General features: G+C 39.2%; 1 protein-coding gene across 3 annotated transcripts in view; it reads right to left on the bottom strand.

Moving 5' to 3' along the window:
- SMARCA2 (SWI/SNF related, matrix associated, actin dependent regulator of chromatin, subfamily a, member 2) overlaps positions 1-27881 on the bottom strand; it is a 163091-nt gene that overhangs the window by 113057 nt on the left and 22153 nt on the right. For all 3 annotated transcript variants that reach the window (XM_045563426.1, XM_045563428.1, XM_045563427.1), the window contains exons 4-9: positions 26456-26857; positions 19470-19725; positions 12957-13083; positions 10823-10996; positions 9190-9363; positions 6298-6468 (exon numbers count right to left, since the gene is read on the bottom strand). In XM_045563426.1, coding sequence (XP_045419382.1) covers positions 6298-6468; positions 9190-9363; positions 10823-10996; positions 12957-13083; positions 19470-19725; positions 26456-26857 — 1304 coding nt within the window. The remainder of the gene's footprint in view (positions 1-6297; positions 6469-9189; positions 9364-10822; positions 10997-12956; positions 13084-19469; positions 19726-26455; positions 26858-27881) is intronic.

Genomic DNA, 27881 nt, shown 5'->3' on the forward strand with positions numbered 1-27881 from the left:
TGATGCATTCCTACACCTACAGGGGTGCCTGGTACTTTAAAAGCACTAAATAAATACTTGGTGAATGAAGGAATGAATGAATGCACCAAGAACAATGCCTTCCACTTAGCATATAGTCCTTGAATTATTATTATTGTAATTAAGTGCCAATATATTTGCAAGTCATAAAATAGTTAAGAACACACACCCACAATTTGTCATTGAACTAGTGCTCTGTGAGACTTCTGCACACCCTGTCCTTAGGCGCAATTCTGCTGTTATTCTAAGAGGTGGAAGCCAGGTGGCAGTCTACTGTATGGCCAAGAGATGTCAATTTCTCCCACCCTACTTTGGATTCTTTCAGTTTGGTGACATCTCTGGTTGGTGTGCTTTCATAAATCCACGTTCTCACATCATACTGATACTATCTCTCAAAACAAAACAAAAAAGAAAAAACTAACCAAAAAAAGTCCCTTTTTTGGGTCAAAATTAACATCCAAGAGACTGTGATTGGTGCTACTGTTTGAGCTAACTCTGGACAGTCTGAGCACCTGGTGACATGGCCTGGTACAAATGCAGCAGCTGCTGCGGCATCTCCTGCACCTGAGGAATTTTCACAAACAGTTATCTGTGCCATGTATTTGCAAACCCATGCTGTCAATATTACTGGCTAATGCCTGAGCTTATTTCCATTGATTAAAACCAAACCAAACCAAAACAAAACACTACAATTCATTCATTCATCAGAACTGAAGAAACTTTGTACTCACTTCTTCCTACAAGCAAAAAAGTTTAGAACTAATTATGCTTATGCAGGGAGGGAGCAGTATAATTAACCTAACCATGTAAGGGGACATGATATAAATTATTCATAATTAAAGATTATTCATCACTAAAAATCACTCAAACTAAAGACAATTTGGGTTCCCGATTTCCAAGGCCAATGTCAGTTCCTATCCTCTGTTTAGGAACGTTCACAAAAAAAGCCACGTGTGTGGCTACCCAGCTTCTTTGCAGAAGGTATATAAAATAATCAACAACAGGGCTGAGGAGGGAAGGAACCCCCTAAATATGAAAATCTCACGTAAGCTGAACTCAAGAAAATAGACTTCAATGGGGCAGTTTATTTAGATTACCACAACACAGGCTATAAATAGCCTCATTCTGTAAAGAAACAGTTTTATATCAAAAATTTTACAATCTATATTATAAAGTGAATGCACTTTATCCCCCAGCGGGTGTTGTTATAATATGCTGAAACAACATTCAAATGTGCTGGCATCTGAGGGACTCATTCTGCTTCACTGGAAACCTAAGCTTTCAGAAACCACTTGGGTTATTTTTACTGTCATTTAAGTGGACCTTTGAGCATTAAGATAGGTGATCGGGCAATAAAAAATGCCCAGGAATATCAAATTAACAGACATTTGCACATTACTTGGGTTGTTTCTTACAGAAAAAACCAATTGGAACATTTTGATTCAAGTAACTGGTCAATCCAGTTAAACAGGACTTTGATCCAAACTTCTGGTTTCACTCATTTTGACACTGAACTAATCAAATAAATCTAATCATTGTGGCACTGTATTCACCTATGCTTTAATAGTCTCTACACTCAAATGTGCAGAATTACATTGGAACCTTTCTTTTACCTATGAAAATCTTGTGAGAGAAAGCTGCAATAAACTAACCATATAATCTCTTGGGGAAAACAGAGATAAAAAAATTGAGAAGAATCAGAGAGAAACTTGAATTTAAAACAAATGTCAACAACATTACTATTTTGCATCTGATACTCTTTTCTATTTGATACTTTTTTCACCAAAAATTATGCCCTGTACACCTGTACACACTTTTCTGATTTTTTTTCATATCCAATTTTTTTTTTTTTTTGGAGACAGAATCTTGCTCTGTCGCCAGGGCTAGAGTGCAGTGGCGTCATGATAGGTCACTGCAATCTCAAACTCCTGGGCTCATGCGATCCTCCTGCTTCAGCCTCCCAAGTAGCTGGGACTACAGGTGTACCACCACGCCTGGCTAAATTTTTCTATTTTTAATAGAGACAGGGTCTCGCTCTTGCTCTGGCTGGTCTCAAACTCCTGATCTCAAATGATCCTCCCACCTCGGCCTCCCAAAGTGCTAGGATTAAAGGCATGAGCCACCATGCCCAGCCTGATACCTAATATCTAAAAAAGATAAAAATACATTTCTTATAATTATATTGATCAGTACATTAGGTCAAGAAAGCTCCCCCTCCAAAAATCACAATCCTGATATTTTGTAATAGTGGTTGACATGAGAGACAGAGAGAAAGAGAGAGAATAAAATAACTTTTAGAAATAAAAACACCATAATGAAAAAGATATCTGGCGTAGTGTCCCATGGATTCTGAGGATGTGCCCACTGGTGTCAAGGGTTTCCAAGAAATGTCACAGATAAATAACAAGAGCATAGTTCTACTAGTATATCCCATTGAAAGATGTGGAAAGGAGAATTAAGTATTTAATTTTGGGTGACGTCAACAGCCAGAAGCCGAACCCCTGAAAAGGCTAGGCTTCTAAGAAGTAGGCGGGGTGCCCCTGGCATGAGCTCCTAACCACAGCTTAAGGAAAAACACACCCTAAAGCACTATGAGAAATGCCTTACTGTCATCAGAAACCTTTGTAAATTAGAGGCCATGTAATTAGAAAATTCTCTTTGTAGGAGCTGGAGGATTGGGATGGTAATAAACAAGAGTTCACCAAAAATAATAAACCCTCACTTTTCTTCTGTATGCCTCAATAGTCAAAGAATCTGTCATTGTCCTAAAAGACATCCTGCCTACTAATATCCAATTGATTCCCAACTAGAAAAAAATAATGGCTAAAGTAGTAAATTGCACCACTGTCCATTGGTTCAACATCACAAAACATATGCAGTAAAGGTTAAAAAAAAATTTGTTTTCAAAAATACTTAACCACATAACAATAATCATGATTCCACTTTTATATCACAGAATTATTTGATAAAATAATATTTACTGAGCACTTACTATGTACCAGGCAGTGTTCTAAATGCTTGTAATCCTCACAACAAATCTATGGGGTAGATGATGTTACTATCACCTTCTTACAGATCAAGAGACTGAAGCAAAATGTAAAAGATCTTTTAATGAAATAGCTCACAAGGGAATAAGAGCAAATTAGTATATGTGTTCTTATGCAGTTATGAATTTAAAGAATTACATGCTAATGTGATTTGGACAGTGGTGCAATTTACTGCTTTAGCCATGTTCAATCCATTTATACACATCCTGGTGGCTTTATGTAGCTCTGTCCCCTTTTTTATCCTGCAGTCACACTGTAGATATTAGAGAACAACCACGGCAGAGAACGGAGACCTGCAGGTCATGCTAAATGCACATAATAGCACACTCACTCTGTAACACTGCAGACATGGGTTTAGTATAATTAGATATTTCAATACTTCGAAAATTATTCCTCCTCTGATGCTAAAGTAGATATACATGGTTTACTTCTTTGCCTTCCATTTCAAGGGCATTAATAGAAGATCAGGTTGAGAATGAGAAGTTTCAAAGTATTTATAAATGTAACACTTCATAGAAGAAAAAATTAAACAAGGTCATGACAAGTTAAAGGAAACCTACCCCATTATTCACTAACAACAAATGAAAACGATAAACTCCCCATGAAAAGACAGAGGCCTTCTCTGTTATGCTGGGGAATTAAAACCAAAAACAAAAACAAAAAACTATATACTAGTTTAACACTAACAGTAAGAAGTAATCCTTTTCCAATTAAATTACAAGGTCAACATTTTCTTTAATAGCGCAGTTTTTAGAGCTACCTGTCTCTTAGCTGTCCTTCAAGTATTGCTACCAGGTCAATGCTGTTAACTCACTGCATAAAAAAGGGTTTTCTCAAAACAAAGGTTTCCTGATACCTTAGTTAATTTTAAAAAATAGATACAGCATGATGTTTAATACTGTGGGAAAACGCTGAAAGGGACAGCATAGAATTTTTAAGCTTATTGACGGAGAAGTTTTCCTCCACCACAGAGAAGCTGGAACAAGCAACTCTCAAATCATTCACTCTAATGGAAGGAAGAAGAACTACAGATAATCCAGTGTGTCAAATAATCAGCTTTTGAAAGCATCCTTTTCCTTTGCACTTGAATAAAGGTGCATTTGGAACTGAGTAATTCACTTTAAACTAAGTCTTAAAGCCCTGGTGAAAGAGACAGGTTCCAGGAAGGGCTAGGAAGGGCATCGGTTTCTTTTCATATCCCACTTCTCCCAGCAAGATGCCCAGGAAGGAAATACAGCCCCTACTCCTTAGTCCTGCAGAGGGCAAGTAGTGCTCAAATGCTAGGCATGCGACAGAAGAGATATATGGCTAAAGAAGAAAAAATTCTGCACATTGATCGAGTCAGATAACCAATGGGAGATACCCAGAGATATGTACAAGGCCGACTGCAGTTGCTCTGGTATTTAATATTTGTTTGCCAAGAAATCAGGTCTCATCTCCAATTTGACACCCAGTTTTCCTCCACACTGTTCATCCCAGTTTATAATTATATATTTGGGTGCACGTCTGACTAATGTCTGTCTGTCTTTCTCTCTTTTTCTCTCTCTGATCAAATTGTGACAGAGGACAGGATGCTTTTCCTCACCATTGCACCCTCCTCCCCCCAGTATTCTAGCAGATGGCCTAGCTCATGGCAAGTGTTAATATCTGTTTAGCGAAAGCATGAAATAGAATGAGTGCTACTAGCAAACCTGAAGGCAAGGGTGTAGAAGGGGAGCACCAGCCTATGCATCATGCAGTGTAGGCAGCACCACCAAAAAATACTGTGACAGGTCCCTGCTCTGTACAGATTAACACAGAAATACAGGCATAACCATCAGCTCTCAATTATATGTCTTTCCTTGCTTATGATGATACACTATCTATTACCATGGCAGGAATCTTTTAATTATAAGCCAGAAGTTCAAATCTGGGTCATCAGCTTTTAATCACAAAGAGATGTAGAATATGAACTTTGGTACTAAAAACACTAACAGTGACAACCTCTGCAGAACACACTGCTGAATTAGGAAAAACAAAAACTGCCATTTAATGGGGTCCACTTATGGAATATTATACAATTGTATCTCTTTGCCTATGTTCTCCTCACTAACTCTGAAAACATCTTTTTTAAGGCAGAAATTTGGAGCTGGAATTTTCCACAGTCTATAATGCTACACTGACAAGAAAATGAGGTACTCCTTATCAACGAAATGTCTAAATCCAAGCCTTGAGTCATCCCTTGTTCATCTTCACAATAAGGTAAGCTATCTTATACTAAAGAAATGAGGTGCTAGAAGGAGCTTCCTTCCTCATTTATTCCTCCTCCTTAATTATGAAACAGGTAGGAGAATTCAGGAGCCAAGAAATTAATTATTTTTGGAGAAACATTTTGCTCAATTATTTAGTGTAGAGAATAAATGATGAAATGCTACCAATGCTCAATCTTTACAATTCTGATGAAGATTTCCTGTTGATGTTTGTACCTGGCCTCATCAGAATTTATCATGAAAACAAACTATCAATCAAGAACTAGATTACTGGAGTACTGAAGCTTCTTCGAAAGGGATCTAAATTCACAAGTCTATGCTTGAACTAAGGTGTAATATCTGCAGAGCAGAGATTCTAAGTCTTCCCATTCATTTCTCATGATAATTGGAATATATTTTACATAGGACTGCTTTTTTCTGTAACTACCTAAAACCCTTATCTGCACACTTACCTTACTCTGAAACCAGAACAGCAGAACTGAATGAAAATTTCTGGCATTGCCATCTGTCCAAATAAACAGGCTGAAATTTGTTCCAAAAGTATCCCAAAGCTATCTTATACATCTTCCTTCGGCTTCTTTCAATCTGTACACTGCATTTCCTTCTTAATTTCCATTTCCGTGTCTTAACTCAGCAAGCCCCTGTCACAATGGCATCAAACTTAAGCAAACACTTATTTGTGCCCATCTTTTTCCTTTCCATATTGGCTGTGTGTGCTTAATTTAAAATACTGTATTACAATGAAAATGTACACTGCATTGTTTCAGTTTCGTACATCTTATCCATTATGCCCTTTTCTCCAATACATTGTCTAGTATACCTAATCAATACTTTCATGCCATACCCATGTATGCAATTGTTGCCATTCAATAATCGAAACCTTCCATTAGTATACAAAGTGGTACTTATTAAAGAGCAATAGTCGCCTTAATTTGTCCCTGCCTATACACCCTGGACTCAACCACCGGCACTAGGGTACGCACCTTCTTCTTCCTCCTCCTCTTCTTCTTCTCTTTGGCGGCTTGGGCTTGCTTGTGCTCCCAAACCAGGTTGGTCAGATTGGCCACATACTCATCGGTCTGCTGCAAAAGGTAAGCTAACCGCCTGTCTTTCTTTTGATCAATCAGCTTTCTATACCCCTCTTCATCTTCAGCCTATTAAGGGAAGAACAGCTGAATGAGAGCATAATACAAGCTCACAGACAATTCCAGCCTCCACTCCTCCCACCTCTGGACAGTCTGAACTTTGACTCGTGGTGAGTGCAGCAAACCAGATAAGCCAAGCTGCAAATGCCACCGCACAGAGCTGGGGATGGGCAAACACACAAAAGTGCGACGTCTATGTCCCCAGACAGTGGGGTTCACGGCACAGTCATGGCACAAAGCCACACTGTGTATGTGTGTGATCAACACTCTGAGTTAGCTCTTTGTATTCCTGTGTTGCTTCGACTGCACAAAAAAATGTTAAAATTTGACAATTCATTATTTGAAGTTTATTTTTAACTTTATAGTCTAGAAATTTTCAAATATTGAAAGTAGAGAGAATGATGCAATTTCTCATACAACCAACATTGCTATAGTTTGGATGTTTGGCCCCTCCAAATCCCGCCTTAAAATCTGATCCCCAGTGTTGGAGGTGGGACCGGATGGGAGTGTCTGGGTCATGGGGGCAGCTCCCCCATCAACAGATTAATGCCTTCCCTGGGTAGGAGGGAAGGGGGGAGGGAGTTATCACTCTATTAGTTCCCTTTTAAAGAAAGCCTGGCACCTCACTCCCCTCTCTCTCTTGCTTCCTCTGTTGCCCTGTGATCGCTGCACACACCGCCTCCCCTTTGTCTTCTGCCATGAACGGAAGCAGCCTGAGGCCCTCAGCAGAGGCAGATGCTGGCGCCACGCTTCTTGTACAGCCTGCGGAGCTGTGGGCCAAATAAACCTCTTTTCTTTATAAATTACCCAACCTCAGGTATTCCTTTATAGCAACACAAAACAGACTAAGACAAACACCAAGTAACAAGAATTAACTTGTAGTGACTTCTGTTTCATTACTCCCCCTCCCCCAAATCCTTTCCCCAGCCCCAAACTGAATTGTCTTGATGCAAATTCCATACAGACTATCCTTCCATTCATAAATATTCCAGTAAGCCCTTCTAAAGACAAGAAATCAAATAATGAGCTTCCAACAAATAATTTCTTATACTTAAAAATAACTTTCTTTTTGGCACTACAAACATTGCAGTTGATAGGAAAGGTCAAACTGAGGGGATTTTTGCCACAGATGTGCAGTGAACTTGACTGAAGACAAGTTACTCAGACTGAAGTCTGGTACCACTGAGTGATAAAACAGACACAATAATTCCTACCTCCACTTCCCATTAAGCAACATTATTAGGTTAAATGGAATAAAACTCTGATGTACTCTGAGCCATTTCGAGAGAAATCTTTTTTATACAGCCCAATAAAAGGACACTCTTAAAACATTTTTCTCATGTGATGCCAAAATAAAAGGAACACACTACAAAATCTTTAAGAGGCAACTCTACTGCAGAAAAGCTTGGGATCGTCAGTCCAAGGGTGTCACTCCGGCATTTGCTCGAGTGACAGCAGCTTCATCACTCGGTGTAGCTGCTGTCTGCCCTGTGGATGAACATGAGCCTCAAATGCTATTATAACTCTAATTGCTTTTGGTTATGGTTGAACTCACTTGAAGAAAGAGTGATAAAAAACTTCAGTCTCTCTATTATCTGTATATTCCATCATTTAATTGCAAAAATTAATGATTTGCAAATGCCTAATCATTAGTGTCAAACCAATCTGTTACTGAAGTTCTAATATAGTTTCACTTCAGTTGAATCAGACAAATTTGACTGCTTACTGCTCAAATTACTATGAAATGGTCTCCCTAGCTAGTCGGAAATCTCCTGGATGGTCCCCTCTCTCCCAAATATGGAGAGGGAAGCCGGATAAGATGATAAGATTTAGTACTACCTGGACACAGAGCCTTTTAAATCATGCTGTTGATTCCCTGGAACCCAAAAATTTAATGAAAACTGTAATACCAGCAAGAAAGACAGTGTCACGTATAATTTTCCAGGAATGTAACTATGGGCTGAGACAAATGACCTTATCTCCATTCACTCAGGCATTATGTCCCAGATAGAATTTGCAGATCTACTATCATTATAGATCACACTCATTTTTCTAAAATCCAATGTGCTCTGAGGTTCAATTCCAAAAATAAATGGTCAATAAAACAAAATACTCAGCCCAATGATACAAACCTATCCTTTCTGTGTTTATATATCCACTAAAAAATAACAGTGCAAATGTAATGATTCAGAATAGCCATGTTATTGTCAAAACAAAAATTAAAAACTAAATTAAAAATCACTTTCTACACTGTTAGAGGATAATTTATGTCATAAAAAAATGATAAGCCTCAGAAGCTTCAAAAGAAAGAACTTCTTAGATTCAAAAACACAACTTAATGAGTTATTCGTTCAAAAAAAAAAAACTTGGTCATTAATCTCAAAGAGGCCATACGTTTAAAAGAAATGCAACTGCCATCCTTCCAGATCAGGTTATCAAACTCCTGCAAAACACAGTACCTGACTTTATGTGAGAAGCTATAATCTGTAGGCAACACCATTCTAGGACATGGAAATATTATACTCATCAGTTGTAGCCCTAGCTTTGTGGCAGGCATTGTCTAGGAAAGAAAAAAAGATTTTACTGAATCCCCCTGAAGTTCAAAAGAAATGTATTAATATTTTTGGTAAGCAACGTTCACTTTTTCCTTCTATTGCCATTTTTAACATTCTCAGTGCAGACAGATGTAAGCTGAGCATTTTCCCGGGCTCCTGCAGGGGGGCCTCTTACCATCAATCTCCGCATCCTCTCCTTTTCAATCCGCTCTGTCTCCTTCTTCTGCTCCCTCTCGGTGTTGGCGTGCCAGGTTGCCACTGCTTTGGAAAGCTTCTGGATCTTCCCGGCCACAGACCGATGGTATTCCTTAAAATCTTTCGCATGTTGCAAAATACTGTTCAGGTATTCCTAAAGGATCCAAAAGGGGAGAAAAGGACTCTTAAAAGCCATTTCCCAATGTTCTGTGAGGTATCATAGCAGCCCAAGAAAACTCTCAGTGTGTATTTAACACAACTGAGAGACTGGAATCTATTCTGGGACAGGTGCCCTGGTGTGTCTCTGCAGCTGAGGTGTGGGCCAAGGGGCCTGTGGGAAAGGTGACCTCCTCAAGTTTGTTTTGTTGCAAACCTTGGAAGAGAAGCGCCTTCTCAGCCTCCAGGGTGTGACACGTAAAAACAGAAAGACCGAAGACTGAAAGAGACCTACAAAACGGCCATGATAAAATTTAAAGCAAATCACTCACTAAAATAAGCCTGAGGAACAAGGCTGTTTCCAGCAAAAATTACATCATAAAAGTAATGTTTCTTCTGCTCTCACTTAGATTGTGACCCAAAATAAGTTTATACAAAGCTAAAAACTGCCATACAGAATTTGTATCCACTTTTTAAATATGTACCCTATTTATGCCAAAATCTAACATTTTTTTTAAATGAAACTAAGCTAAGCACCAAATTAAGAACAAGAAAACAAACAAAATTTATAGGATTATGACATAAAAACAAATCCTACATCAAAATATTTCCAAACCCCTAGAAAAGAATGTTTTTAAATATCTGCCTCTGTGAAAACCTCAACTGGGCCCTTCAAAGAGGCCAGGATACTACATTTACAGTTGTTATAAAAATAATTTTACTCTCTACTTTCCATTTCCAAGTTCCTTCCAGAATTTTGTTCTAGGAAACCCACCTATGCCTACCCATTCAACAGCTTTCCATAGGATTATGATGAACATGACACCTGTTATTAACCGAACGTTTGTGTCACCCCAATATTGATGTTGAAATCCCAATCCTCAATGTGATGGTATTAGGAGGTGAGGTCTTTGGGGGGTGGTTAGGTCATCAGAGTAGAGCCCTCCTGAATGGAAGGTCCCTTGTAAAGGGACCCCAGAGAACTTTCTTGGTCTCTTTCCACCACAAAGAGGGAGTCAGTAGTCTGTAACCCCAAAGAGGGCCCTCAGAAGAACCTGGCCATGCTGGTATCCCAGTTTTAGACTTCCAGCCTCCAGAACTGTGAGAAATAAATTTCTGTAGTTTACAAGCCACCCAGACTATGGAATTTTGTGATAGCAGCCCAAATGGACTAAGACAATACTTGTCTGGAATTCAAGAAAGCTGGGTCCTAAACCTCACCCTGCAACTGACCTGCTGCCGTGTGACCTTGGACAAGTCATTTCCATGTCTTGGCCTAAGTGTACTTGTCTATAAAATGACATGGTTGGACTATAATAAATTCCAAGGAATCTTTCTTTTCTGTGACATCCCCACCACCCGCAAGGGTACATTGGTCAGTCATTCTGACCCCATCCAACCATTTCATTGGACATCTCGATCAAAGTGAAAGTGAGCAAAGCCCAGGGTCTAAGGACCTGGTGTTTCTGCCGGCGTTTCCTCTCCTGCTCGATCTTCTGCTGCTTCTCCAGCTTCTCGGTCATGCGAGCCTCTCTGAGGGTCTGGCGCTTGCTCCGTTTGTATGCTTTGGAGTTGAGAGCCGTCTCCAGGGTCGTGTCCCTGCGCATGCAGGCCACCACCTCCTGTCTCAGCTGTCAAGAGCAGAGCAGTTAGAGAGCCTGCCCAAACCGAAGCCGGATTCCTGAGTCCTGACCTTCTCTCATTTCCATTTAATGGAACAGAATGGGGACACTACAAGTTTCTCAACCACCACTGGCCTTGTAGTAAACAAAGGAACTAGAGTCATGCCAAATTTAAGCGATACTTTCAAGGATTATATACTTTTCCCCCCAAATAATTCAGATCAAAAGTAATTATAGTACTGTAACAGTACAGTGAAAAAAAAAGATGTGGTCTTGGCTTTTAAATAAATTCATTCTGTTTAATTATTCTAATGATACTAATTAGTTAATAAGCTTTTAAATTTTTTTACTTTGTTTTAAACGTCATACTCACATTCTTCTTTGTGTTAAGAGATTAATTTTAATGACGCTCCGAGAACAGAATAAAAGAATTACTTTCTGTTCATGTACAGTACAGTACATTGTTGAGCAGAAGGTACTCAAACAACGTTAATTCATAGTTTCATACAAAGGATGGGAAATACAGCTTTTGGCTTCCTCCCACTCCAACAATGATATTCTTTGCAAGATATTTAAATTTTATATTGTATCAAGGTCTTATTTTAGATTATGATATATATAATATTTTATCCATATTGCATGTTATATGGTGGTCAGGGGTGGAGACTTGGGAATATACATTACAATAATCATTCAGTTGAATCTGAAATCCCATCAATTACAGTAAATTTAATTGGCAAGCTTCATAGATAACAGATTTTTTCAATAGTATCAAACAAAAATCAGAGACCAACAAGAGTCCAGCATAGTGATGCTAATTTGAATGTAAGCTTATTCTTGAAAATACACTTGGTTAGTATTGATTGAACACAATTTTCATCGCTTAATTCATATTATGAGGCCACCAATAAGAAGGGAGTAAATGGAACTTGGAGAATTTTTCTTTTTTAAACTTAAGCAGAAATCTACTCTCACAAATCTATAGTCAAGTAGCACCTACTCACCACTGATGCCCTTCTGCGCTCTTACAACCAATAAGGCACATGTACACCCAAGTTCGTATGATGATAACAAGTGGAGTGGCCTGTGATTTTCGTCATATGTTCCAACAGGACAAATCAAGCAATTCTACACTTAAAAACTACTTTTATTCATTAATAATTTGTTTTGCATGCCTCTGACTTTAACAAAACAAACCTATTTGCCTAACAATGAAATGTTCCTTATTCCCACCGGCTTAGTGAGGCAATCTGTGGACTAGGAAACCTGTACCTTTTGGGTGCATAAGACAAAACTCAGCAAAGTGAAAATTAGCTCTGACTCATTCTACTAGTCTTCCTACTGATTTAGAAATCAGAAAATAGGTCATTATACGGGCTTTTAATAAGTAATTACTCTATAAACTAAAACAAGAACAGATAATTCACTGATGAGTCAATATTTGGGTCTAATGTGATCAAAGACTCCAAACTTAGGTATTAATAAATAATTAGGCTATATGACACTGTTTTAGGTGTTTCTATAAATGATGAGCTACTTGTTAAAATTATTTTCTTATATGTTAAAATTATGTTCATAGTCATGGCTAGCATTTTACATTTGTGCTTACAAAGAAGTTCCAATCTGCTATCTTCCTGTTTTTCCTTGGAGTCATAAAAGCAAACATGAGTTATCCCCATTTGTCCTCAAAGTTTTTCATCCAAGGTAACAAAATGCCATAACTCTGACTTTGTAAACCATAGTACAGGAGAAAAAAATGTTTCCAATATATGGAAGAGAAAAGCAGAATACTAAGCAGTTCATCTTTATTACTTTTAGCTGTACGCTGTTGGTCTAAAAGATACACTACTTTACTAAGTTTATATCTTTATAACAATACTGAATAGACTAAAGGAAACACACAGATCACACTTTAGGAACAATTACATTTATTTCCTACATCTCAGATTCACTGGGGAAATGGTATTACCTGACGCTGGAAATTGAGTAACCGAAGTGCTTTCAGCTCCACAGTTGCTTTGGTTCGTAAATCTGGTGGCAAAGAGCCAGGCAGATTTTCCAGTTCTTGTATCCTATGAGCTATGCGAGCCTGAAGTCTAAAGGAAATAATAAAATGGAGGAAGGGGGGAGGTGGAAATATACATTACAATTTAGTCTTAAATGGTAAACACTGACCTTAGGTTTAAGTTCATGGCAAAACATATTCCAGACACTGACAGTCAATTTCTTACACCCAGCTAGATTTTCTGATGTTAAACAGAGAAAAGCTACTTTTGCATTAATGCCAACAGGTGCTGTACGTTACTTAACACTCTGTTTTCCTACGTAACCTCTCTCCAACACCCAGGAATGAAGGCTCATGCAATTATCTAGGGGAAAAGTCAAATGTTCTTGCTCGTAGCAGAGAGAGAAAATGAGACATGGAAACATTTGACTTGCTCCCTAAACTCCCAGCCAGCCACAGTGCAGAGCTGAGACAACAGAGTTTTTCTTTCTAACTTCTAGTTTTGTCCTAAGGCAACTGGGCCATTTGCCCTCTTTGCCAAGATGCTGATGACAACAGTCCTTAAAGTGGAGTGGGCAAGAGCAGTTTTAGGTGCTGAGGCCACAGAAATCAGTCAACCCTAAACATTCAGAGAGAGCCTGCCAACCACAACCACTTCCTCTGTGCACAGTGCTTACTTGAGAAAAGAAAAGACAAATGAGGCATTTTTAAAAATCAGAGGCAGCAGTAAACAGTACTTAAAAACTAAGACTTTCTAGAAAAGGATGCTGAGGATTCTTATTTTAGATACCATCAAAAATATGACTACAGGTACTTCCTCTTAATAAAAACAAAATAGAAAATAAAAGACATCTCACTTTCTTCATTCATTTGGAATACTATTAGTGTTACACATGTAATCTGCTGGTTTTAGAGTTTCCTGGATCCTATTCTTACAAATAATTATATGCCATTTAAATCCATTTTTGGAACTACTTTCCCCCTAAATTTGGTACAAAACTGTCTTGGAATAGATTTCAACAAAGAAAGAATAGTAATAAAAGAAGTAACTTAGTTAAACTAAGTTAATATTAATGGCACTAAATTAAGTACAATTAATGTACAGTTTAATTTCTCTCTCTCTGTCTCTCTCTCTCACACACACACACACACACCCTACAAGGTAAATGCTATAATGGTCCCATTTTACTGATGAGAAAACACATAAGACATCATAGAACTAAAAGGAGGGAGCCAAGATTAGAACTCTTGTTTGCCTGATACCCAAACCACTGAAATGATATTATAGATAATTAAAATGCACGATCTGAGAACTTTCCTGAACCTTCACTGTAAAAGTTGAAAATTAAGAATTCTGTTAAAAATGGGTATCATGTTTTTTTCTAACCTTTATGATGTTGCATAATAACATGAAAAAGTAAAACCTTCTGTGAGTTAGATGCTGCAAAATATCTTAATACATAATATGGCCCAAATATCAAAATGAGTGTTTTTTAAAAACCTACAGGTTTTTGGTTTGGAGGGAAATAAAACATCATTGTTTGCCAAAATTTGAAAATAGTAGTAAGGGAAATGATTCATTTTTCTTTGACTTCATTAAAAATAATATTTATGACAGATTCCTGTTTTATTTGCTGCATGTGTTTTATTGATTCTGAGTTACTATCATAATCATTGCTGCCATGCTGCCATTTTAACCCCAAATACCAATATAAGCAACAGCACTCTTAAATGGTCTCACAATTCAAGAGACTAACAATTTGTTAGTTCAAATAACAATAATAAATTTTTATCATTTTACTCTTTTGGTAAAATTGTTCAAACTCTCCCAACTTTCTCCCACTTTTTGTTTACTAGTGATACTCATGGGATTATTATCATGTTTTATTTTTTATTTTCACTATATGAAACAAACATCTACTTCATTTACCCAACTCATTTTCTAAAACACCCACATAGTCCCTAATCTGTAAATACAGCAACAGATGATGCATCTTAACGAGTAGGATATTAAGAGGAAAATCCACTATGGATTTTTTCCAAATATATAAGTTAAAGGAAAAAAAAGTAAAACCAAAACAACTCTACTTTTGCAGGATTATGACCATATAAAAGGAAAATTAAATATTATTCAATATTATATTAAATGAAATGATAGCCAACAATTTGGTTATTCTACTTCCTTGGTTCTAGATTCCTTGCAGATCTTTCTTACTTGAATATCCTAGAACTCAAACTATGCCTTGGTACTCTGGTTTATTCTCTTTGACAAAGTGAGTCAGATGCTGAATGAGAGGAATAGCTGTTTTATCTTCCAAAGGACTACAGAACTAGGAGTAAATAAATAATTGTAGGGCAACTGGGCTGATAGTGTAGAGATTAAATCACACTCAACTGGAGGGTGGGAAGTGGGGGGGTGGGGGGATGTGAGGAGGTGGGGAGTGGGACTTGGGGTACATGGGGGGTTGGGTGACTAGGGCTTTGGAGTGAGTGGGAGCTGGGGGCAGGGTGCACTTCTCCCTGAAATGACTGCTTCTCCAAAGAGCCTAGTAATTTGTCAGTGAATCTGATTTCCCAGCACAAAAGAATCTCTCTTTTATGAAAAGGAGGCAAGAGGTACAAAGTGCAAACTCTAGGAGAAGAAGAAAGGTAGATTCCATAGTAAAATTATAGGCATTCTATTCAGTGGGTAAGAAAGGTACAGGAGGGGCTTCTTCTAACGTGGAAAATTGTATCTTTGTTGTTGTTGTTCTTAATAGAAATCTTCATTTTAAATAATGCTCCTCTCCAGACAATTTCATCTTCCTGTCAATGGGATTCAGCAGGTAGTCCGATAAAGAGATTCAGGATTCTAAACTTCCTGAAACAACAACAAGATGTAATACTGCATAACTGCAGGAGACTCATTTAGTGTCCTCACAAGTACAGAAAATTGAAGCAGAATTAGGTCACTCAGGTTTTTCATACAGATTGAACAGTAAATCAAGAGGGGTTACTGTTCTGGCAAGAAAAAGAGTTCCATTAAAGGCAACAGATATTTGTTCAGGTCCAGAGGAGAAGTTTATGATTCCTGTAGGAGAGTTATTTGAAGAGAAAATGACACTGGTACATTTTGTTCCTTCAAGGAGCTGAGTGACACTTAAAAAAAAGAGAGAGAGTGTGTGTATGTGACTTTCTGAAACTCTGCTGGTAAAGTGGCTATTGGTAATTTTCGAGAAGGAATTTTCAGGGTGGCAATGGAGACAAGGGCAGGACAAAACAATCACAGGTAAGCAGCCTCGGCTGGCTTCCCCAAACAAGGAGGGTCCACTGCTGCTTTCACACTAAGTTCTGACTTGATTCCAAAGACAGCTGATATAATTCACAGAGGCCCTTCCCAAATAAACCCCTTCAAGTGTGAAATACATCTTCCATGCAAACATTTGTGGAATTAGTTTACATGCCAACGTGACAATTCCTGAAGTACTTTTATTCAAGCCTCTAACTCTAAATGGAAGAAACTGAAGTTAGGCATATTAAGAGGGCAAAGAAAGTGTGCCAGAAAGACTTTTTAAAAAGAAGCACATGGAAATATCTCTCTGACACTACAGAGGGAAGCAATAAAGTTCCATTGTAAGAGAAAGATGGTCAAAAAGAAAGAATCCAATTAAAATGGGAAAAAAATGTTTGAACTAGAGAGCTTGTACAGATCTGAGGCAACATGTTCACATGCAGAAACTTATTTATGCTCCTACTGAATAAAGAAGGTCAATTTGTCAAAATTCTAATTTCAGGATGAATAAGGCAAAGCAGCCAACTGACTTAAAAGTAAAAAAAAAAAAATGTAAGATTCTGAAAATTTCCTGTCAATTTTCATAGACAAGGTGAGTGATATTACAACGGCCAGAGAAACTGACATCTGTTAAAGCATTTCTGACAGATGATTTTTGCTCAAACTAAGTTCATTAAATTGTAAAAGAAGATTTTTTTATACCTTGTTCAAATCTTTGATCAGGTGATAAAGATGCACTAGACCCTTCCAGTTATCAGTGCAAAAGGCTAGAGTAAGCCGTTCTGTTACAGAGGGTCAAAAGAAAAAAGGGTTTCTTTGCTGTCTTTTATAAGTGCCTAAGGGACTTAATCTAACCTTTTTAGGGGATGAATTTAACTAATCTCTGCAGTTGAACAACTTACCTTCACATAGGCAGAAGCCAGCTATTGTCCTATAGGTAAAAATACAAATCATGCCCCTGCAATGGTGCCAATGCAAACCTATGCTGCTTCTCCACATGCCACGGGAAAATTTAGGCTAAAGGACTCACCAACTTTCTGGGCCAGGATTGCCCAGATCAATCACTCAAAACTCACACAGCTTTACAAAGGAGTAGCCATCTATCAAATAATAATAATAATAATATGAAAACCAGCCATCCTGCCACATCCTGCAATGCATATAATTCAAAAGATACTGACAGAATCTTTTTTTTAATTTATAAACACAAAAGTGGAAGACAAAAGCTTTGGAATTGGAATAGGCTAAATAGTTCTACTTAATCCTGTACACTTAATACTGATCCATTAAGATCACTTTCAAAAAAGGTCCTAAAAGGAACTCATTACAAGAAAGTCCTACAATGTAAATTCTGGCAAAAATGATAAGGAACATTTAGAAGCCATTACAATAAAAAGCTAAAACACACACACACAGGCTGAATAAGGAAAAAACACCTGGACATATATAAAATTTCTAAATGTAGAGAACATCTATTTAATGAGGGTAGTTTAACAAAGGTACTGGTAGTTCTGTACCATTAGGGCAGGAAAAAAATATTACCTCTTAGGAAGTCAGAATTTTAGAGTCACTGCATGATACCTCTATATCTCATTACTGACTCTTTAGCTTTTTAAAACGCAACAGCAACTTAAAAAAGCATTGCACATAAATACAGTCTTTCTGCCCAGGAGTATGCTAGCATTTAACTTTATAACATACAGCAATTATTCACCCAACAGAATCTGCTATCAGCATTGAAATATCAATTGATGATGAGTATCTAGCTCTCTAGGTGTACACAAAATGCTGGAAACAGCAATATAAAAGCTCTTCATGGATGATTAGTAATAGTAATGAGAGTAAAGTCATACTCTTCATTCAAAAAACTGCACACATCTAATGGCAATTATATATCTAATTTCTTTCAGAGTTAACTCTCAAAGCTGGTAACTTAGCATTTCAGTTTAATTACAAATAAGTGGTATGCTTTTCAATAACGATGAAGATAATGTTTTAAAAGAGAGCCCAGACATTGCTTAGTAACATTTTCTGTAATTTTTAAACTCTAATTTTCTTTTAAATTAAGTTACTATTTGGCAGCTAATAGTAGCTAATATTTACTAAATGAATCAGTATCATTTTATCTTCCCAACTCTTCGAGAGGTATCTTCTTTTAACATATGGGAAAACTGAGTCATAGAAAAGAGATAAAACTTGACCACAGTAACACAGCTTGTAATGACAGAGTATGCATTCTGGCAGACTCCAGAATCCACAATCTTAGCTTTGTTTTATTTTGACTCAGCACTTACTGGACTCCCTTTTGGGTTGACGTTAACCATTTACATCAGGGGTCTGCTAACGACAGCCTGCAGGACAAATCCTGCCCACAGCCTGTTTTTATGCATAAAGTTTCACTGGAACACAGCCAGCCCATTATTGTCTACAGCTGTTTTCACACTGCAAGGGCAGAGCTGAGTCCTTGTGACAGAGACTGTAAGGGCCCACGGAGCATAAAATATTTACTATCTGCCCTTTACAGAAAAGGGTTGCCAACCCCTGATTGTGGTAAATATGCCAATCAGGTAAAAATTAAGTTTCTGGAGTAAGAGTTTAAATAAGGAGCCTCATCTGAAGACACTTACATAGGGTTTACCTGGAAAGCTGGTCCAAGCTATAGACCGAAGCACACATGAATTAAAACACAGAACATGTTATACCAAGCTACCGAAGTATGCTTTAGTATGAGACATAGCACTAACCTGCAGGTCAGGCCAGCACAACCCACTCAACATCTGACCACCTCAGTCACCATTCAAGGACACAAAGACAAACAAGGACAATGCGTTGCATAAGTGAACGCATTGTGAGATGACCACTTTCTTGGATCCACAGAACTCCAGGCTGGAAAAGGACCTTGAATCCCCCAGTGCCTGGCATGTCACAGGGTAGATATGATAAAAGTTTTCTGACTGAATGAGTGAAAATCACGGTTTGGCCAACCCAGTGCCATCATGGCCCCGGTCCCCCAGTGGCATACAAACTCCCATGACTTTGTTCTGCAATCATTCTCCTACCGTGAATTTCTGTCTCTGCCATCTCCTTTAGGCCCTTCCCTTGGCCCATGACAGAACGACCGCTACAGGAGGGGCCACCTCACCCCTGGGCTTGGTGGCACTTGCTAGAACACCGCAGGTGTGCCTCTCCCCGGTGGGGTGCGCTACCTGTATTCCCGCTCCTGCAGAATCTCCACCGGGTCCAGGCCTTGCGGTTTCTGGATGGGGCTGATCCGGCTCTGCTTCTGCTGCAGCTGCAGGATGGGCGAGGGCTGCCCCGGGGCCGGCTGCGGCACCGAGGGCCCGGGCACGGCGGCTGCGGGCGGCTGCGCGGCTGCGGGGGGCGCGGGCGAGGGCCGGCCGCTGGGCGCGGGCACCGGCAGCTTCTGCGGGGTGCTCGGGCCGCTGAGCTCCGGCCCCGGGCCTGCGGGACAAGAGCGACATGGGCAACACCTGCGGGACGGCGCCCTCGGGCCACACCTGGCCTGCTGCCGCCCCCCAGGGCCCAGTGATGGAATCACCAAGTGTCTTAAAGACCTAAGGGGAGGAGAGGGAAAAGGAGGGCAGGGAGGAAGAGGAGGAAGGAGGCGGAGAAGGGTAGGATGAAAGGGGCAAAAAGAAAAGGAAAAAAAAAAAAAAAGAAAAAAAAATCTGGCATCTATCCCCATAGGGAAATGGCATTCACTAATGAACATTGGTGAAAATAGTCCCAAAATGACTCTTAACAAAATTGATTAAGGGGACAATGGCCAGGTTTTAATGTAGCTCTAGAGTGTTTTTGTTTTTGTTTTGTTTTGTTTTAATTACATGTGCATTCAGAGTTCAAAAATGTAAGGGAATCCACACAAGTCAGGTGTAATTTGGGTGTGGTCCTAAAATCACATCCTGCAAATCTCACCGCAACTCCTTCTAGGGCAGACCTCTATCCCAATCTGGAATAGCCCTGCTCTTAGAACCAATACTTGCCAGTAGGGCAAGGAGTTTGCCAGTCTTCTGCTGTGAGCTAAAAGGAGCACATATTTTTCTTTAATGCCCTATAAGGCATATTTCAGGCTCAATCAGTGAATCTCAGAACTTAATTTTTGTTTTTACTACATATCAGAAAATATTTCTAAAAACATTCAGTACCAGCAAAAAGAAAAAAAAAATCTGCTCCTTCCACCTAATAAAAATTAGCAAATATTAAGATTCAACCGACCATTTTTCTCACGTTATCAGAATAAAATGACTTGTAATCTTCAAGCTTATCAAAATATATTTAGTAAGTTAATTTAAAGTAATTGTCCACATTAAAGTTCAGGAGTTTAAATTAATTGCCAAGTACAGAACTAAAGTTTTTTTAAAAAGTGTTCCGTTTCTCCTCGTTGGTGAATTTTTAGTTACCTTAAAATCATAAATAAGATTAGTGATGCTACCAGATGAGTTAGTAAACTAAAAAAAAAAAAAAAAAAGAATCTCAGTAAGCAGACGTTAAAATTTCTAAAAGGCTCTCAAATCTTCCAAGTATTTTCTATATCCTTTCTAAGAAAAAATAAAGTTATTAAATGGTAACAAAAATAATGGCCCATAAACCTCAGAGCGACTTAATAATTAACCATACAAAGACATACATTATGAAAAATTGAACACATTTATTTCCTTAGGTCTTTAAAACAGGGTACCACTTTTCATTTGGGTTGCTTTAGGCGTGATCCAGGTGTGATCCAGTCCAGTGAGAGCAGGTACTGATTTCTGACATTTATTTTAATTCTCTATGATTCTATGAATCCTCTTAATAAACTCAAGAAGCTGGTAAAATCAAATACATTTGAAGACTTGGTATAAGCATACTAAATAATGAATTTAATACACTGAGGTCCTCTAAAAGCCACCGCCTTTAATAAAAAGAAAATTCAGGTCTTACTGATAACATCATAAAAATTATTTTAAGTTCAGTTCTCAAAGTGTTTTTCTTCCTTTCAAAGTTCAAATAATTCATCAACAAAAGCCATAACACTGCGGTAGTGTTATACAATTCACTTACTCTGGGCACCCCTTTCTTTAGCACTACTGCCTTCAAATATAGATGCAGAAGCCTATGACGACTCCTTGAGGTATATTCAAGTCACTATTTTTAAAACCATGTCTAACAACAACAAAAAAAAAGGTATGCAGAGTATGTCTGTCACCCCTGGTTCAGAATCTAGTCATTTTTAGTCTGTGACTCCAAACTAGATCTGATATACACAAGGATAGCCTTCTCCAAACACCAAATATAAGGACATGCCAATCTAGTTAGATTCACCCTTGACCTTGGGAGACAGAGGGAGAGCCAAACATGAACTTATACATTCAAATCTCCAGTTTAAAAGTACTACAACCTGCTGTGCACTAAACAGGTACATTTAAAACACCCTGTATCTTTCCAGAAGTAATGGTAAGTTTCACCTCAGCTCCATCACCTACTGGTTGTGTGAGCCTGAGCAAGTTACTTAACCAATCCATACCTCAGTGTCCTCATCTACAGAATGGGGACAATAACCATACCTATCTCATAGGGCAGTGGTAAGCATTCAGTGAGATGATATGTCTACATGCTCAAACCTTACCTCTTTGGTCATTTTTATTGCAACCAAGGGCACAGAGGTAAAGAAGCCTAATTTAATTTTACTCAGCTATCCAGAAAAACCCCCTGGCAAAAGAAAGGAAATTTCCTTGTGGGAAATTCGGTACCATATTAGCTGGCCGCTTTGGGAGTACTCTTTTCTGCACAAATTTCAAAGTGTTAGTTTAATACAACTGCTCACCACAAATACACAGATAAGTCAGCTTGCCATGTGCTTCTTGCTAATCTGCCATCAGAGACACTTCGCAGCAAACTCCACTTCCTAACTAAACACAACAAGTTCCTTTACTGTGTGGGTCTGTATTCTCCCCCTCCAACAGATTGTATTATATAAAAACTTCTACTTACAGAAGCTAGGGAATCGAACAGTTAGCCATGCCCAGAACGTAACTACCTCTTCCTTAGGTTTCCATCTGTCCCTCAGGCAGCTTACAGGGAGGGTTCATCTGCCTGACTGGGTTTGCAATCTATCGACAGAAATCACCTCCCCTACACCAGACACTCATGTTTGCCGCTTGATAAGACTCTTCCTTGGTATCTTCAAATGGAAGGCAAATCACATTCTTCAGCTTATCTCCTACTCCCTCTCCAACATAAACGATTTAGGCCTAATTGTCAGAGGTACAAAATGCCATCTGCTTTTCCTTCAGTCCTCACCTTAGGAGTCAAAGTAGATCCATGCTCTGGCCCTCCAGAAGGGAGTCCCAGCACAGCTAAGGGAGGATCTGTATTGGATGCACCCCTATGCCTGTATTGAAGAAATAGGGCAACGAACTTATTAAAACACCTCAGTCTCACATGCACAGAATTTCTGTGCATTCAGAGCTCCCACCTGGTCTTCTATAATAGTATACAGGACAATAGTGCAAATAAAATTTTGTGCATTAAATAACAATTTCACTGGTTTCCACAGCTTGGAAAAAATAAATGTAATGAAGTGCATTTAAATCGAGCATACCAAGAAATCTCAGATGCCAAAAAAAGAAAACCCAACAAAGTGGGGGGACAAGCACTGAAAAAAAAAAAGAGCCAAAAACTTCCATTTTCTATTATAAGGTCCCTCTCTCATACCCAAAAAAAAGCAAAACTTTTTCAGTTCCCATTTTTTATTTTGCTTGAATCTCTAAAAGGGAAAGTGAATCAAAATGAAAAGAAAAATGACGGGTTAGATTTGAGTGGTGCCCATAGCAGGTAAGGGCACATTCCATTATAAAAGTGGCTGACACTTCATAGGGGAAACCACTGCAGTTATGTGTTCAGTGTGCAATGCCTCAAGTCTAACCTTAATTCTCTGGTGGTAGCTAGGATGATGTCACTCTTAGTGAATGATAACTTTGGAGTAGGTTTGAGGCAGACCACTCCAGCCAAAAAGATTCTCTGCACACATAAGTAACACTAGGAAATAAGACAAAAGAAAAATGGGAACATGACTACCTCCAGATAAGTAAATATACTAAAACTTATTTTTTCCTAAAATATTAGCAAGGGTATTTTTGAGCAATTATACTTTTTTTACAAAATGGAGAGGAGATAATAAAGTCTAATATTATAGTAACTTTAAAAAGAAAATTTTGCCTTATTTTGACTTGTTCTAAATGCCAGTCTAAAAAAATGTCTTTGGCAAGTAAGGCTATCTGTCTCCCTAATGAAATCTGAGACCTGGGCCCAAGCTCAGCAATGCTGTCAGATGGAAGATCCTTCTCAGTGGCAGGAATGGGCTCGTTCTATTTGAAGGAGGTATCTTCTTTCCTCCTTCATTCACGATCTCCTGGTCTACTCTGCCATAAAACCTTCTCTGCCCAAATATTTTTATTTCTAATGAAGGCCCAACTGTTGGAAATTAAGACACGAGCAGTGAGTAATAAATGAATTCCCTTTAATGACAGGGATATGATGAGGGAAGATGTAGGTACTGAAGCCAGGTTAAGAAAAAATACAGCCCTCTCTTCTGAAAATGATCCAGAAAATGCACTCAAAGATGAGTTTATTAGGACATGAAGTATTTATTATGTACAAGCGTCCAGATAACTAAAATGTCATCATTTAAATTTTACCACTTTGTTCGGTCTCATCATTTTAGGTCATTTTTAAAAATACCTATGCTTGTGGAGGTCTGCAACAAGGTGGCACCTGGGACCAGCTGCAACAGATAGTGGACTATGCCCACATGACAATGTCCCAAACCACTAGGTTTTGGGAGGTTCAGTTTTGCTCCCTCCTCCCCATCAGGCTTTCAGCTATTTGGTTGTTACCTGCTGGCCTCTACTCGAAACCCTGCTAGATAGCATCCTCATAAACTGAGACATGGGATATATAAAGATTATCAATTTTTCTGGCATTGTGTCTACAGTAAGAATAAAAAGGCTTTAAGTAAGGAGGAGCTAAGATATTCTGCCTCTTTACGCACAGGGGTAAAATGCTTGCATTCTGGTACACAGACTTTGTGACAGATTCTTTTCCTTGTCATGAGCCTTTTTCCAGGAAGGAGCCAGCATGGGAAAGTCGTTAAGAACATGAGCTCTCAAGTCAGACTGCTGGGGTCTGAATCCTGACTCTCCATCTATTAGCTATGTGACATGTGCCAGGTACTTATCACTGAGAATGGAGCGTGAGTGGGCCAGTAGGCACTCAGTGAGCATAAGCTACACATGTGTATATATATGTACACACACACACATACCTTTTTCTTCTATCTGGCTGCATTCCCAAGATCTAGAGTTCTGCAGTTTTAAAGTCTAAATACGTTGGGGTTCAAGCTGCTATTTTCTGCTTGGTTTCCTCGTACAACCTCTCCTCCAGCCCCACTGCTCAGTGCTATGGGATCCTCCACCTACTAAACGGTTCCACACCGAAATTGGGAGATGAAATGACACTTTCCTGCTGTTTAAAAACCCATTGCTAGGGGCTGATTTGTTTGTGTCTCTCCCCCCGCCACCAAATTCATAGGATAAAATCCTAATCTCCAGAGAGATTATATTAGGAGGTAGGGCCTTTGGGAGGTGACTGTCATGAGGATGGAGCCCTCATGATTGGAATTAGTGCCCTTATAAAAGAGGCCCCAGAGAGCTGCCTCATCCCTTTGTAAAGAAGCAGTGAGAAAGCATCGTCTATGAACCAGGAAGCAGGCTCTCACCACACACTGAATCTGCCAATGCCCTGTTCTTGGACTTCACAGCCTTCAGAACTGTGAGAAATAAATTCATTGAAATTACCTATCTTTAAAGTAGGCCAACTCTTGGAGCTGTCTCTACCAGAAAAGAAACATTTATAAACTCAACAGGTAAAATATTAAAAAGAAAAAATCCTAATCTGAACTCATTCCCATTATACAAATCCCAAAACCTAGGAAGAGTACCAATATCCCAAACTAGTTGTTTGCAATAACCAGCATGTCAGGACTTGCCCAAATGAATGGAAACCACTCACAGGAAATGGTAGCAATGTCAAGCAAATATCCCATTCCCTGGAATCCAAGGCTCGCATTAGAGCAGCTCCATAAACTCACTGCTTTTCCAGTTCTTAACAAAAGCCTTCCTAGAGGAAACGACTTCCATGGAAGATCCCCCCACAGTTCCCTGTACCCCTGAATTTTATCAGTGGGATCAAGCCAGATCAGCAGGAGGCCATGCAAAGGATGATGTCATCTCTACCCACTGCATAATGTCATGGCTTCGGATTTTATCCCAGTGTGTATAAGAAATAGGCCATGTGGAATCTGTTACTCTAGTATGAACAAATGTTATCGATGTTTCTATCACGTAGTACCTCTTTTGACAATAATGATGATGATGATGATGATGACAATGATAATTTACAGAATGATCCCACCTGGGGAAATCTACTTTATGCTCTCATGCTAAAAATGACTATTTGTCCTCTGAGAAACAGGTGAGCAACTTCCTTCCACCAAATGGTGAGAATTAGGTATCTCCTTTTGGCTCTGTCAATAAGCTCAAGTCATCTTTGAAGCTCAGCTAAAGCAACTAGGAGAGCTTCTGTGGTCCCCACATTGCTGACTTCAACTTACTTCTTTTTCTATTTTCCCTTGTTTCTGATTGTTCTACTTGATAATTATTTTATTACAGGTATGCTTCTTGTAAGCCTCCCCAGATGCTTTTCACAACAAATAAGGGTAGAAATAAATAAATCAACAAATATATAATGGCTCTAGAGGGGCTGATTTGAGGAGTGAGTTTGGTGGATGGAATGCACTGGGTACCAGGGTCCTTAACCTGGGGTGTGTGGATGGGCTTTTGAGAAACCTTGAACCTCTTGAAAGAGAATGCAAAATCGTGGGTGATGGCGCTTTCTCCCTAGGTCCACGGCTTGCCTGAGAGCCTCTGAAGTTTAAGAAACACTGCTCTAGGACTCTGTAGCAGGAGACCAAGAATCTTGGCCATCTGAGTGGAGCAAGGAAAGAGAGCCAGGGAGGTACAACACAAGGCTAAGTCAGCCCCGGGCTTGCACCAACCCAGCGCTTCTGTGTGTGAGCAGTCTTTCTTATCCGAGCTGGACCGTGGCATTATTCATTTGTTGTATATTAACCTACCAGATGGTCTGTTGTAGTTGACAAGGGCCGGCTGCTGTTGCTGCGGCTGCGGCTGTGGCTGCTGCTGCTGCTGTTGCTGCTGCTGCTGCTGCTGCTGCTGCTGTTGCTGCTGCATGCCAGGCAATGTCCTTTTCCCCTGGACTGCAAGCTGCAGGGTTTCGGGCAGGGGTTGGCCCCGGGCCAGCATTTTGTAAGCTAAAATCTGAGCTCGAAGCTGATGCAGCTGGACGGGACTGAAAGGCGAGGGACCTTTGTTGGGCTGGCTCATCCCCTGAGGATCACCGGGGATGAGGGGCCCTGGCTGGCTCGGTGGCATCTGGGGTGGGGTTGGGCCTCCTCCAGACATAGGGCTGGAGACGTGCTCTGGGGCTCCCAGCGGAGATGGGTGCGGTGACATGTAGCCTAAAATAGAACACACGAGGTGATCACAGGCTGCCCTGACAGCCCTGAAAGAGAGGTATTCCTAAATACTCTGATAATTTTCTACAGCAACACTGTCTTAGAGAAATGCAAATTATAAATAATGTAATAATTATATATAGTTTTAAAATTTAATATATAATGTGCTTATACATGTATAAAATTTAAAATTTTCTAGTAGCCACATTCAAAAAGTAAAAAAATTGAAGTTTATTTAAATCATATATTTTATTTAAACCAACATAATTAAAATATTATCATTTCCAAACATAAAAATTATTATATTCTACATTCTTTTTTGCATAGTAAGTCTTTGAAATTCAGTAAAGTATTTTACACTTTAAGCACATCTCAATTTGGACTCACCACAATCAAGCCATCAATAGCCACAAGTGTCCTAGAAGGCAAACTGGTAGTGATTGTTGTATACCTAAAGGACAGGCCTCAGGGGATAGTGCTATCTGTTAAAAGCAGCTACAACTGAGCGAACAAAACCTGAAAGTGTCTAATATATCTCAATGGGGAATGAAGAATGTCTTGTGGGGAGAGTAAATACTTGGTTTATTATTATGCACGTTATGAATAACTTGCAATTATTGAGGGCCTACATGCTGTAGGCATTCTGCAAGGAGGTGAGTTACACTCAGCTATCTCCATTGAGTTCTTCCTGGAAGCAGAGCCTGATCCAAGGATTGAGTGCAGACAATTTACTGGGGAGGTGCAGGGACACGGGTAGCGGCACGCAAAGGTGATAGAAAGAAGGGAAGGCAGACAATAAAAGGTGCATTATGGAGCCTGCTGCTGTAGTGGGTGTCTGAAGATTAATCCAGTGAAGATGCTCTGGGATATAAGGTAAGTAACTTGTCTCCAAATTATCCTAGGAAAGGGGATAAAGAAGCTGGGATGTATGTACTCTTAACAGTCATCAGTCACTGGTTATTTCACTGCCTCTGGGATCACTATTCTCCAGGGACCTTCCCAGGTGGAGGTAGGGAGGGTCTCAGTA

The sequence above is a fragment of the Lemur catta genome, chromosome 10 (assembly GCF_020740605.2).
Source record: "Lemur catta isolate mLemCat1 chromosome 10, mLemCat1.pri, whole genome shotgun sequence".
In the NCBI taxonomy this organism is placed as follows: Eukaryota; Metazoa; Chordata; class Mammalia; order Primates; family Lemuridae; genus Lemur; species Lemur catta.